Source organism: Megascapheus bottae, chromosome 16 (genome assembly GCF_031878675.1).
Source record: "Megascapheus bottae isolate mThoBot1 chromosome 16, mThoBot2.hap1, whole genome shotgun sequence".
Classification (NCBI taxonomy): domain Eukaryota; kingdom Metazoa; phylum Chordata; class Mammalia; order Rodentia; family Geomyidae; genus Megascapheus; species Megascapheus bottae.
Genome location: NC_143524.1, coordinates 43,015,895 through 43,029,651, shown reverse-complemented (window position 1 = coordinate 43,029,651; position 13,757 = coordinate 43,015,895). Strand labels below are relative to the sequence as shown.

The window sequence follows — 13,757 nt, the reverse complement described above, 5'->3', positions numbered from 1 at the left end:
GGCTTATCATGCCCCAAATTGGACTGAAAGTAGATCCTAGTATAGCAAAATGGCGGGTTTTTTTTTTTTGTTTGTTTTCCCTTTTCTGTTCTTCCTTGATCTTGGGGTTTGAACCTGGGGCTATGCTCATTATTAAACAGGAGGTATTCCACCCATTAAGTCATGTTCCCCAATCCGTTTTGCTTTAGTCTTCAAATGGAATCTCACGTGAATCAGCCTGAACCATAGTCCTACTAGTTACACCGCTGGTGTAGCTGGGATTTCATACACATATCACCATGCCTGGCTTGTTTTGTTGATATTTTTAACCTTTTCCCTGGGCTAGCCTGGAACTTCAAGCCTGAGTAGCTAGGATTGCAGCATAAGCCACTGTGCCTAAGGAATGAACTTTCACAGATCTAAGGCCTCATACTTATCTTCCTGCATCAACAACCACCTGCTGTTTCTCACTGGAGTTTCAAGTCTTACCTGTGACATCAGCATGGCAGAACAGTCCCAGATAGGGCCTGAGATTCTCAGTGTAGGGGCACCTGTCTGGCTGCTTCATACTGCTTTCTCAGGAGGCGGTGGAGAGCTGAAAGGGACATTCCCTAGAGGCTCTTGCCCTTTGCACTGCAGGGGCTTCCCCAGTATCAGTTTCTGGTAGGTGTGGATGCCACACCTTGGCAGATAAGACAACATGCCTTTTCTGTGCAGTCTTCTGCTGTCCCCCATGCCCTATGCCAAGCCCCTTCCCAGGATGGGGGAGGGGAGCACTAGTGGCAGAGTGGGGGTAGCATGAGTGCCAATTAGATGACATGCTGATCATAGCTCACTGGCTCCATGTGGCCTGTCCTGCAGGAAGGAACAGCTTCTACATGGGCACATGTCAGGATGAGCCTGAACAGCTGGATGACTGGAACCGCATTGCAGAGCTGCAGCAGCGCAACCGTGTATGCCCCCCTCACTTGAAGACCTGCTACCCTCTGGAATCCAGGGTGAGGCTATGGCAAGACTCCTATGCTGGCCCCCTTCTCCCATGATTTCTTATCTAAATGCCACCCACTGGTGTCCCCTGACACTGGTGCTAGGAAAACAGGAAGGACCCAGTTGCTCTCTCTGGTGTGTGAGCAGTCCTGCTTGGTTCCCCTGACCTCAGCTCTCGCCCTCTGTAGCCGTCCCTGGGCTTGGCTACCATTACTGATGAGGAGATGAAGACCGGAGACCCCCAGGAGACCCTGCGCCGAGCCAGCATGCAGCCAGCCCAGATTGCCGAGGGTGCTGGCATCACCACCCGGCAGCAGCGCAAAAGAGTCTCCTCAGAAGCCCACCAGGGCCCTGGCACCCCTGAGGTGGGTGCTGCTAGCCTGTTTTGTTCTACGCAGGCATGCCCCGGCATGTTCTATGGTCAGGCCCTGGCAAACAATTTATGGGGAGATGGCTTCCCAAGAGTTGTAAGGGACTGACCAGGTCTGCTCGTCTTCCTCAGTCTAAAAAGGCCACCAGCTGCTTCCCACGCCCCATGACTCCACGGGACCGGCACGAAGGACGCAGACAGAGCACTGCCGAGGCCCAGAAGAAAGCGGCTCCAGCCGTCTTGAAGCAGGTTAGACTGGGGCAAGCCTTGAAGTCTTGTTGGCTGAGCACAGGCCTTGCTGTGCTACTCTGCCAGGTGCTCTGACAGATGGCCCCTGCCCACAGGCTGACCGGCGCCAGTCCATGGCCTTCAGCATCCTCAACACACCTAAGAAGCTGGGGAGCAGTCTTTTGCGGCGAGGAGCCTCCAAGAAGGCCTCAGCCAAAGCCTCCCCCAACACCCGCAGTGGGACCCGCCGTTCTCCACGCATTGCCACCACCACAGCCGGTGCGGCCATTGCTGCCAGCACTGCCACTCCTAGGGTCAAGGGCAAGGTGGGTACACTGCAGGGAGTGGGTGGGGGGAGCCCAAAGCAGGGCTGAGCTAAGCCACTGAAGGTTGGGGGTTACCGAGACATGTCCCTGCTGCTCTGCTGAAGAGGACCAAGGGCCTAGGCCTGGCCAGCAGCTGGTAGCTGGAACACAGGATTGTCTCTGTCTCTTGCAGGCAAAGCACTAAGGAGCCAGTAGCAGTGCGTGGCCCTGCATCCCCAGTGCTGGCCTCACCCGGTTGATTCTCTTCTACTGTCCCTCTCAGTGCCTTCTCTCAGCTCCCAGGCCGGTGGTGGCCAAACCCCCAGAGACAGTGATGCCTGCTTGCACCCTGGCCTGATACCTGGACCTTTACTGGGGCCTTCTCTAGGCACCTTCTTAGAGCTGGCCCTGGCGGCTTGTCACGGGGACAGTGTGAGGGCCTGCTCTTCATCTTCGCCTCCTGATTCTTTTCTTGGAGCAGTCACTTCATTAACTTGACTTGAGGCTGTAATCTGTGAAACTAGCCAGTCCTTCTCAGCCTCTGGATCTAGAAGGGACCATTGGAGAAGCTGCTCCAGATGGCTGGGCCCACAGGAGGCTCTTGAAGCCCAGGACTGGGCATTACCGGATAGGAACTTGTGCCCCACTGCTCTATCCAAGGGCACATCTGGAGGATGCCCTTTTTCTTTCTTTTCCAGGAAAGATGGGCCCTGGGGTTGGAGCAGCCCTTCAATAGTAGCTCATGCCCCCATCTAACCCAGACTTGCACTGGGGTAGGATTGGAATGAGGGGAAGGTTTTTAAGAGTCGGGGTGGATCTTTTCTAAATGTTATTACTTGTAAATAAAGTCTATTTTTCTCCCTTGACCTTGGTCAGTCAGTATGGGAAGAGGGGAAAGCAAGGCTCGTTGAGCCTGCTTTTGCCGCCAGAGTCCTGCCCGCTCTTCATCTCTGGTTGTCCTGTGAGGAAATATTTAGGACTTGACTCTAGGTACACACACACAGTTTAGGGCTTAAACAGTCTAGGCATTGACCCTTAGCTTTCTTGCTCTAGGTTGGCTTTCTACTACTTGAGCCACAGCTCCCCTTCTGGCTTTCTGGTATTTGAAGTATGAGTTTCACAGACTTTTTTCTACCTGAGCTGGCTTCGAACCACAATCATCTGATCTTGGTAGCTACGGTTACAGGTGCTGCTGGCATCTGTGAGTTTCTCTCCCTCCCCACCCCCTGGCAGCAGGGGCCTTGAACTCAGGGCCTGGTTATTGACCTTAATTAAGCTTTTGTGCTCAAAGCTAGTACACTTGAGCCACAACCTCCACTTCTGGCTCTTCGGTGAGTAATTGGACTTCCCTGCCTGGGCTAACTTCATGCCAATTCTCAGATCTGAGCCTCCTGAGTAGGATTACTGGCGCTCCATTTCCTCTTTAAGGGACATGTTCCTTTTGTGAGTCATGTTTTGTATTTGGCTTCTAGGAGGCAGTCTCTCTTTCATTCTCCCTCTTAGGGCAGGCAAAGTTCCTGTGAGCAGACTGGGACCTGATTACTGAGCAGAGGTCAGGACATTTCATTGAAGTTATCCCGTGCCAGCTCACTGTGCCCTGCTGGGAATGACAAGGGCACAGCCATGAGTCAGATGCAGCTCTTCCTTGCAATAGTACATTGGGGGAGCTGGGAGAGAGAAGAAAATAGATACAGCAGAAAATCTACAAAGAATGTGGCCAGAGCTGTTTGATGTCACTGAAGAGGGCATTTCCGTCAGGCTTCAGGGTTCACATGCTGGGATGGTGACAGGGGAACAAATAGCAGTAATAGGGAAGCAAGCTAGCAGCAAGGGGCTGCCAGGGCCCTTGGGTCCTAGGCGAGGGTGTTGGCAGATCTTGGAGGTTCCTTAGCAGGAGAGCAGCAGCATGGCAAGGAGGACATGAGAAAAGTGAATGGGCTAAGTAGAGTGAGAAGCTTCGCCCTCCAGGCTCTGCTCAGGCTGGGCTGTTGCTGACCCTGTGCTGGCTGTTGGCCCTGTTGATGTGGGCAGCTGGGGCCCTGGCCTATGGATGGAGGGTAGGGCTCCTTGAGATGGGGCTGGCATTGTCCTCAGCTTGGCCTGGGGAAATGAAGGCAGACAATAGTCAGGACTAAGGAAGGCAGGGACACCTGGTCATTTTCCTCTGGGCCTTGCCTCCGTTTCTTTCCACTTCAGGCTGACAGAGACTGGGGCAGTCTTAGGGGCTACTCCAGCAGGACCTCCCCTTCCTCCCCACCAAGCAGCAGCTCCCCCAGGCTACTCACCCAGAGCTGAGCCAGTAGGACATGGCGCTGCGCAACCTGTCCAGGGTCCGCAAAGACACAAGAGAAGTTGGTGCTTCGCAGGGAAGGGCTCAGCTCCTCCAGCACCAAGTCCCTCTGCAGCCGAGTGCTGGTGCTCCTGTGCTCTCGTCTGGGGCAGGGAAAGGCAGGCATGAGAGGAGCACAGGGGGAGGCCTCCCTACCATTGACTGCACTGCTAGGAGCCTTACCTGATGTTGCCCTCTCGCATTTGGCCTGGGAGGTGCTCAATAAAGGAACCATCACCCAGCCAGTAGAGGATGCTGAAGTGGGGAAAGCGGCTGCAGGCGGTGCAGGACAAGGTCAGTGATCCATCTAGGGGCACATATGCCTGTTAGCACTAATACAGAGCAGACCCTGCCAGCTCCCAAAGGTTCACAGCCACGAGGAAGCTGGAACCATGAAGGTGCTGTGCACCACATCTACATGGAAATGAAGGTGGGCAGGGGTCTACAAAAGAAAGCCCTGAGCATGGGGAATGTGGGAAGGGTCCTTCATTTGCATGGTGAACCCATTACTAATCCTTTTCCTCAGGACAACCGTTTCTAGTGTCCAGTCTGATTCTCAGAGCCCAGGCCAAAGGGGGAATGACCTCTATAGGCTGATGACCTCTGGCACAGCACACTTTCCAGTACACTTCAATCAAGGCCTATGGAGGTCCTATGACCACTCCTTATGTCTGAATCCCACCTTCAATAAATATGGTCTTCAGGTCTGGCTTGGCTGGTGACTCATGTTGGGTCCACTGAAGAATCAGCCCAACTTCTGGGCTGTCTGTGCCACAACCCACCCCAGACAATATGTCCTCCTTAGACTCCCATTATTGCTCCTTACTCAGTGGCACTTCTGTCTCTGGCCAGGTCACCTCCAACGCTGGGCACTGCTTCGCTGTCTGCAGCGCAGGGGGCCGGGGAGGGTAGGCTTCCTTGGCAATCCTAGCTGAGGCCCCAGCAGCTGTGCCGCTCACAGGTATCGAGGTGGCTCGGGCCAGGAGTGTGATGGTGTGGGCACACAGAAACAGGATCCACAAAGAGGGGTCTGGAGAAAGGGCAGTCACAGAAGTCAGCAACAGACTGCTCTGTCTGGCACTGCTCAGCACCCCAATTCCTATCTTATCAGAGTTGCACCCTGGTTAAGGATATAACCCTAGGCTAGAGATGCTTGGGATATGGCCAAGAAACCAGGCCCCTCTGCCCCCAACCTGACCCTTCGGAATAGAGCTCAGGGAGGCCTAGGAAGGGAGCCTGGGCTGTGTGTATCTCTGTCGTCAGTGGAGTTCAGCACATACACACCCCTCCCAAATACATGTACAGCCACGTCCCACCTGCTGTCCGGATGTGTCTCGTTCTCATGATGCATGTGCAGGAGCTGGCAAGAGGTGGGGAAAGGTCAATTACCTCACCTTTAAGAGACTCCTGTCAACTCCACAGCTGCTTTAAAAAAGTGCAACCTTTACTGGGCTCCTAAGCTCTGCATTCACTCAATCCTGGTTAACTCACAGAGCACAGGCTGAAGCTGTCACTCTGGGCTCTTACCAAGTGACAATCTCCCCACCTGACTCTGCCACATGTAATGGTTACCCAGTCCAATCTTATCCCTCCCACACAGATAGGAACACAGGCTGAGGCCAGAGACTTACCTCGTCACTTAGGCGGTGATGCTGGCTCAGCCACCACAGCCGTCTGGGAAGGCAGGATACAGCAGGGAACTCTTTCTGGGAAAGCAAGGCCCACCCCATTTCACTTTCGCTTTTACTCTGAACTTGGGAATTTAAAGGAGTTGAAGCTGTTCTCTCAGAATTCACCTCCTGTAACACACACGCGCGCACGCAGAGCTCCTCCTGTTCTGGATGCCTGTCATCCTGGATGCCTGTCATCCAGAGCCAGGCCAGGATGGAATGACACCAGGAGCTCATCCAGGGCACACACGTACGCACACCCATGCGCGCTGCTTCACAGCATGGGGCTCAGGGTACCAATGTTCCCCAAAGCAGCCACTGAGGCAGTGTCCCATTCTCCAAACACCAAACTGGACCTTCTGACTACCCAGCCCACCTCCCCAGGGCCACCTAAGGAGTAAACTAGGTGACAGCCACGAGTTAGTTCCATTCTGTTCTGCTAGGAGTCAAGACTTAAGTATCCCTTCTATGCATTAGAGCTAGACCTTTGTTTCCATGGAGGCGCATCTTTGCTTCCTCCAGCGTCATACCAATATTCAGACTACATTCCTAGGTACTGCGAAGCCAAGTTGGCTCACCCATCACTTTAGGCTCAATGCCATACAAGCCCATCCACATCCTAGCCTTTCTAGGATTCCCATCCCCACCTGGCCCTAACATCAGCCGTTTCACCCAATACCCACCAACCACCCTCTGCATGTCCCTCCCCCCTTGCCCTCACAGACCTCCACTACCTGGTCCCCAAAATGTCTGGAAGTGCTGCTCCCTTTTCAGAAGCTCTCTTCTCAGGCAGACAGGCTCAGCACTGCTAGGACCATATGCCACAACTCAGGAAATAGCACCTCCCTTTCCAATCTGCAGAAATTCACAGCCAAGCCCAGAATATGATGCAAGCTGAGAGTTAACTTTGAAAGAGGAAGGCCGTTCTCAGTATGTCACAAACTGAGGCCATTAGGGCTGGGTTAGGGCCAGGACTAGTTAGGTAAAATCTGAGCTGTATTCACCACTCTCTGAGGGGCCTGCAAGTACATATGGAAGCCGAAAGACCACACTGGGAGAATCCAATGCGTGCACATACTAAGTGTGGTGAAGAGCTGTGCCAGAGGTTTATGAGCTGATAAGAACCAAGGAGGCCAGGAGATGGGCAGGGCTAGGAGGACAATCAGGTACATGGACAGATTCATAGTTCTGACTCAGATGTAGGCTAAAATCCCCATCCTCTCAGTACCAACCTCACATTTCAGCTCCTCAGTAATTCTGGCTACCTCCTGCCCCCAGAGGCTTCTAGGTCGAAAGGAACAGTCCTCCCAGGAATAGCGGATTTCCGCCAGCTACTACAGGAAGAAGGCATTTGCGGTTTCTGAAACAGTCCACTGAGGGCTGACAGGGGAGAGGGCTAGGTCTATACCCAAGAGGTCAGAGGTGGCCACTGGGAAGTTATGGGATGTAGGGCTGCTTACTACGCTTTTTTAGAGGACAAAAGTAACCTCTGGGCCCCTTGACCCGCTCTCATTGCCCTGAGGAGGAGTTCAGAGTGCTTGCATGGGCATGGGTACCATGAGAAGTCACAGATGGGGAAGACATACCCAAACTGAGACTGACCTTGAAAAGGGTGAGTGGTAACAGGGTACGGTGACACCCTAAGATTCCTAATTCAGGGCAGGAACACAGCATTCTAGGAGGGCAACACTAACCACCCTATTCCAATCTCTCAGTGAGGGGAAGTAGAGGCTACAAGACAGCACCGAGCACCCCAGGAAAAGAGGTGACGAAAAGAGGTGACAAGAAGAAAGGCAAATGGATGTTCAACTTTCCAACCCAGCTCATGGAGCTTTATTCGCACAAGTGACAAGATACTGCCAAGAGGCAGCCACCCTGGGCCATATTCCTTTAAACAGAGTGAGCTGCGCACTGGTGCCTCCCATCTCCAAACTCCTGGTGGCTTCTGCCTGCAAGCCCCAATGCAAAACTTGGGTTTATCGGCCTTCCCACCATCCACCACCTTCATGTTACCAGGCAGGGCTCATGAGCACTGAAGCTCAGAGAGGGCCGTGCCCTCCACTGGGAATCCCTTACTAACTTCAAGGACATAGTGGTGACAACTGCAACAAGTTGACATGTCCTAGTCCTGCACGCACACACACACACATACACGTGTATACACCCTCACTCAGCCTGTCAGGAAGGAAGTTATGTGCACACTGGCCTTTGGCACAATATCCTCACTGATGGATCAACCTGTGCAAGAGGCCCTCAATCACTGCTGCCAACAGCTACCCTCAAAGCCCAACTAATACAGATGGTCTCTACTCCTGGCTGAAGACAGTCTGCTCAGGGGCAGGTTATCCATGCTGTAGCTTCTTACAGTTATCCCAAACACATCAATGCATCCCAAGGCCCAGAGCTTCCCTTGGAAGAGTGACTGATTATGTCCCACTTGCCTAACCCTGTGTTTAGCTCCTAGACAGGGAGACAGGAATCCGATTCAACACCATCTTACATCCTAGACTGGGCAGCAAGGAAGACCCCGTGGAGCTCCTTGGGGGCAGGAGTCTGAGTGTTTCAGCTCTTCTACACTGAGTGCACCACACTCAAGCCCCACCAAGGGAAGGAAAGTCAAGGGGAGAAGGGAAGGAAAGAAAGGGACTATGCAGGCAGAGGCTCTCAGATACCTGAGAACCAATCGTGCTCTCAGCCGGAGATGAGAAGGCTTCTTTAAACCAAAATCATCACGCTCTGCTGCAACCCTGCTCAGGCAGGGTGAGGCCTGGAGGGGGGTAACTCCTCTGCTTCACAATAAAAAAGGTTTTTAAATATATTCATCAAAATAGTTTTCTTTTAAAAAGCCCCCGCCACTGTTGACAGCCCCACTGGCTGGCTCTCCATCATATATCCCTCCCCAGCCCAGACATAGCCAGAGAGGTCCTGAGTGACCCAAGCACCCCTTTGAGTCTTTCCCACGCAGGAGGTCTTTGTGGGCAGCGAGGAGAGTGCCCTGAGGTCCATGGCAGGTAGGGGTGGGTTCTCCAGAGATGCTCTCCTGACTATTCCAGACCCAGGATGTAGTTGATGCCTTGCACCAGGCCAATGATGACAGGTTGCCAGGCTACCAAGTATCGAAGCCAGTCCAACAGCTGTCCATACATGACATGAGGCCTCTCCCAGCTGTCAGTATGTTAAGGATTAGAGGCTATATGTAAGACTGTTAACATCACCCAGCATGGTGGGAAGGCCCTCTCTGGACATGCCCATATGTTCCAGCTGCTCCAGTCTAGAAGAAAGCTTCTTCCCTCCATGTTGGAAATAAAGAGCCAATGGGACAAGAATGGGGGAGAAGAGGAGGAGGGACTAGAGACAGCATGAACACAGAGTGGTAAAACAACAAGACCATGAAGGCCTTGTATACTGATTTCTCTGAGCCTGCCAGTGTTAAGAAGGCAGCCTGAGATCTACAGATATGTGGTAAATGTATGTGTGACCATAGAAGAAGGTTGGAAATGGGATAAGGTAACCCCAAAGGGTCTTCTGATATACAAATTTGACAGTTTCCAGTGTTGAGAAAGAATAAGGATCAAGAGGTTAGTCACAAAGAGATGCGCCCTGTCAAAACCTCTAAGGAGGCCCTGTGGAAGCAAGTAGCCCAGGAGACGGTCTTTTCGTCTTTTTACTAGAGATCTATATGCTGGAAAGGAATCTGTGAGAGACCCTGGGAGGCCCAACTCAGAGGAAAGCACAGGGAAAGTTCATGAAACTGCTCATGAATCCCACAGAAACCCCATCAGAAAATCCAGCTTAGCCCATGTCTCTGAGAGCTAAGGAAGCCTCAAGCTTCACACGGCTACAGAATTACAACTGTTCCTGAACTGGGCCCAAAAAGAACAAAACAGAACACCTGAAAGGAGAGGTCAGACTCTTCTGTTCAAGGACTATGAGCATGTAATGTTCCATGAAAACCCCAGCGAGTATACATTCCTAGCAGAAGTTGAAGGAGAAATGAGGGGGAAAAGGGCAGAGGCTAGGCGGGGAGCACAGGTCTTAGGCTCACAATGGATGGAGATAGGGCGTCCTTCAGCTGCTCCTATGCCTTGCAGGTCTTGCATAGCCACATATCTGGTCTCTAGCCACATGAAATAGGTAAAGAATCACTTATTGGATAACCTTGAATGAAGTTCTCAACCACTACACTTTTATACTTATAAATTAAGAATAATACTATCCAGGTCATGGATATGGAATGAACCGATTCAAGAGAAGTACAGAATAAGCACATAAGTAAATGGGAGCAGCCACTACTAGCGTTTATGAAGGAAAGCGAGCTTGGATCCCGTCCCTAGTGACATCCCAACTTTCCAAGAACAGCAGCTAAAGCAGCCAAACCGAGTGTCAGGCTTCTTCCTCTTGTTTTTTCTTTCTTTTTTCCCCCCTTAAGCCCAGTTCTGGGGCTTGAACTTGGGGCCTAGGCACTGTCCCTGAGCTGCTGCTGTAGCTTTTTTTTTTTTTTTGGCGGGAGAAGGAGGTTGTCATAGGGCTTGCACTTAGCCTGGACACTGTCCCTGAGCTCTTCAGCTCAAGGCTACTGCCCTATCCCTGGGCCTGGTCATTGTCCCTGAGCTCTTCAGCTCAAAGCTACTGTCCTAACCTTGAGCCAAGCCCCACTTCCCCTTTTCTAGAGGTTAATTGGAGATAAGAGTCTTAGGTCCTTTTGTGCCGGGACTGGCTTTGAACTTTGATCCTCAGATCTCAGCCTTCTGAGTAGCTAGGATTACAGGCGTGATCCACGTGCCCAGCTTCCCTGAGCTTTCACTCAAGTACTTTACCACTTGACCCACAGCACCCCTTTAGGCTTTTTATGTTTATGAGTTACTGAGGAATCAAACCCAGGGCTTCATGCATGCTACGTAAGCACTCTACCACTAAGTCATATTCTCAGACCTGAATATCAGGCTTGACCCAGGTTGAGGACAAGGCCCAAGAAAACCCAGACATTTGCTCATGTGGGCCAGTATTTTCTTCCCACCATCCACGCCCAACAAAGACCAAACAAAGGATACGGATTGCTGAACATCCTCTTCAGATCTACCTTCTCCTTGCAATAGGGGCATGTCTGCTTCTTTCCCACAATGCACCAGCCGCGGATACAAAACTCATGGAATCTGAGCATCATTGGTTAAGAGAAGTGGTAGAAAGCCAGGATAACAATCAGCACAATGCCAACTCCAAAAAAGGTTCCAATTATGGCTTCACTTTTTTGGGGGGAGGAAGTGAGGGAATTCATTGTGAGGCTTGAATTCAGGCCGGGGTACTATCCCTAAGCCTCTTTGGACTCAAGGCTACCTACTTCCTGAGCAACAGTGTCACTTCTGGTTTTTGAGTGTTTAAACAGAGATAAGGGTCTCATGGGGAATTTTCTGCCTGGGCTGTCTTTGAACCATGACTCTCAGATCTCAGCCTTCTGAGTAGCTAGGATTACAGGAATGAGCCACTGGCCTGGTTGGCCTCACATATTATCAGCTATGGAATTTTGTGTAAGTCCTTAATCTTTTTTTTTTTTCTTCTTTGCCAGTCCTGGGCTTGAGCTCAGGGCCTGAGCTCAAGGGCTGTCCTTGGGTTTTCTCAAGGCTGGACCTCTGCCACTTGAGCCACAGCACCACATCTGGCTGTTGTCTATGTATGTGGTATTGAGGAATCGAACCCAGGTCTTTGTGCATGCTAGGCAAGCACCTACCACTAGGCCAGATTCCTGGCTACGCAAGTCCTTTCTCTTTCAACCTGTTTCCTCACATGGAACAGGAATAATGATCTTGACCTTATAGCATTTGCTGTGGGGCCTCCCACCATAACAGCAAATACATGACACACAGGAGAAGTGTTATTTAGAATGGAAGATTTGATTCTAAACTGAGGATTCCATTAGAAGTCCTCCCCCATGGTAATCAATCTTGGGTTGGCTAGCACAGCCTCAGGCTCTCCTTGACCTCAGCAATCTATCCCTCCATACAGAGAGCACCAGTGTGTGGGAAAGCGTGAGGAAGGCTGCAGTGATATGGCTCTTACACTCAAACTCTATTCAGAGTCATAACCACATCACCTTTCCCCCCCATCTCCCCCCACCACCCCGCCACTAGAGTGTTGGTCTCAGGAGGGACGGGGTCTGGGAGGACCAGGTAGGCAGGATACACATGATTGCACGACAGTCTGTATGTGTTCTCAATGATGCCCTCTTCACTGACGTCCACAAATATCTGCTGTCCACACACGGCACATACGCTGTCTGAAAGGTGTTTGGTAGGCATGCCTGACTCACTGTAGAACTGGAGGAGAAGAGCAAAAAGGAAGGACAGGAAAACCATGAGAGTCTGCCACCATGGAAAGCATTATAGATGTTTAGGGTCTTCTGGAGAGGCAAGGTGGCAGGGAAGACACAGGATGCCTTCCAAAAGCCAAATGAAGCTTATACTGGCTGAACAGATACAGAAAAAGGGACAGACTAGAGAAGGGTTAGGAAATCAGATGCAACAGGGCCTGAAAGCTGAGCTGGGTCAGCCTCGGGATTAAGGGGATAGGGAGAGAGAGCTCGGAGCTGTGCCAGGTGAGCTGTTCTGAGATGAACAATATTGTCCTCCAGTATTTAAAACAGTGAAAATAATGTGTACTAGGTAGCTTTGGTAACAAGGACATTCTCAGACATTTCTGGCAGCAGAAAAGGAGGTTTCACCTTTTGAACAAAAAAATACATGGCAGGATGTCTCTAACTTTTTACCTTAGTTTCACTATAAGCAATTTAAAGAAGTGAATATGTCAAAACAAAAATCAATGAGCATACAGATATTCATCTAAGCCTTATTCATAACTAGAGGAGCAAGAGTTTCTCATTCCCTCAAAAAGTCAGAATTAGCTTATGAACTATAATTCCATTCCTAGGTATTTATCCAAAAGAAGTAAAAACAAGAGCCAAATAGATAGTTAAATGCCAATGCTTGTAGCAGCCTAAAAGTACAACAACTCAGTATATACAGATAAATGTGTAAACAGAATGAGATATATAACACAGCCATAAAAAGAGGAGTAACGGGCTGGGAGTTTGGCCTAGTGGTAGAGTGCTTGCCTAGCATGCACGAAGACCCAGCTTCGATTCCTCGGTACCACATACATAGAAAAAAGCCAGAAGTGGTGCTGAGGCTCAAGTGGTAGAGCTTTAGCCTTGAGAAAGTCCAAGGACAGTGCTCAGGCCCTGAGCTCAAGCCAGGACTGCAAAAAAAAAAAAAAAAAAAAAAAAAGAGGAGGAGTTAAGATGGGCGTGGTAGCTCTTGTCTGTAATCCCAGCTACTCAGGACGCTGAGATCTGAGGATCATGGTTCAAAGTCAGCCTGGTCACTAAAGACTGTGAGGCTCTTATCTCCAATTAACCACCAGAATATCAGAAGTGGTGCTGTGGCTCAAGGGATAGGGAAGTACCTTGAGTGAAAGAGTTCGAGGCCCAGAGTCCAAGCCTGAAGACCAACTCCTCCCCCGCCCAAACAAAAAAGAAAGAAAGAGAAAGAAAGCTCTAATTATATGTGTTTTCTTAATTGGGATTTCCCACAACCCTCTCTTGCATGGGTCCATCCTTCTTTTTCTGTTTTTGTTTTTTTTTGCCAGTCCTGGGTCTTGAACTCAGGACTTGAGCACTGTTCTTGTGCTTTTTTTTTTTTTTTTTAGTCATGGGGCTTGAACTCTGGACCTGGGCACTGTCCCTGAGCTCTTCAGCTCAGGCTGCCCTACCCCTGAAGCCACAGCCCCACTTCCCGTTTTCTAGTGATTAATTGGAGTCTCTAGGACTTTAGTGCCAGGCTGGCTTTGAACCTCAATCTTCAGATCTCAGCCTCCTGAGTAGGTAGGATTACAGGCAT

General features: G+C 50.8%; 3 protein-coding genes across 10 annotated transcripts in view; 1 reads left to right on the top strand and 2 right to left on the bottom strand.

Moving 5' to 3' along the window:
• Numa1 (nuclear mitotic apparatus protein 1) overlaps positions 1-2,735 on the top strand; it is a 78,003-nt gene extending 75,268 nt beyond the window's left edge. For all 8 annotated transcript variants that reach the window (XM_090348343.1, XM_090348341.1, XM_090348342.1 and 5 more), the window contains 5 exons: positions 841-977; positions 1,155-1,331; positions 1,469-1,585; positions 1,681-1,890; positions 2,063-2,735. In XM_090348343.1, the coding sequence (XP_090204469.1) occupies positions 841-977; positions 1,155-1,331; positions 1,469-1,585; positions 1,681-1,890; positions 2,063-2,074 (653 nt within the window). In that variant the 3' untranslated portion in view covers positions 2,075-2,735. The remainder of the gene's footprint in view (positions 1-840; positions 978-1,154; positions 1,332-1,468; positions 1,586-1,680; positions 1,891-2,062) is intronic.
• Positions 2,334-5,903, bottom strand: Il18bp (interleukin 18 binding protein). The gene is made up of 6 exons (XM_090348350.1): positions 5,830-5,903; positions 5,515-5,558; positions 5,025-5,228; positions 4,382-4,505; positions 4,155-4,302; positions 2,334-3,969 (listed from the first exon to the last, which is right to left on the bottom strand). The coding sequence occupies exons 2-6, from the start codon at positions 5,540-5,542 to the stop codon at positions 3,808-3,810; spliced, it is 666 nt and encodes a 221-aa protein (XP_090204476.1). The 5' UTR covers positions 5,543-5,558; positions 5,830-5,903; the 3' UTR covers positions 2,334-3,807.
• Positions 5,904-8,906: 3,003 nt separating this feature from the next.
• The window catches only part of Rnf121 (ring finger protein 121), a 62,709-nt gene continuing 57,858 nt past the window's right edge, over positions 8,907-13,757 (bottom strand). The window contains exons 7-9 of the mRNA XM_090348347.1: positions 12,046-12,179; positions 10,920-11,021; positions 8,907-9,033 (exon numbers count right to left, since the gene is read on the bottom strand). Coding sequence (XP_090204473.1) covers positions 8,913-9,033; positions 10,920-11,021; positions 12,046-12,179 — 357 coding nt within the window. The 3' untranslated portion in view covers positions 8,907-8,912. The remainder of the gene's footprint in view (positions 9,034-10,919; positions 11,022-12,045; positions 12,180-13,757) is intronic.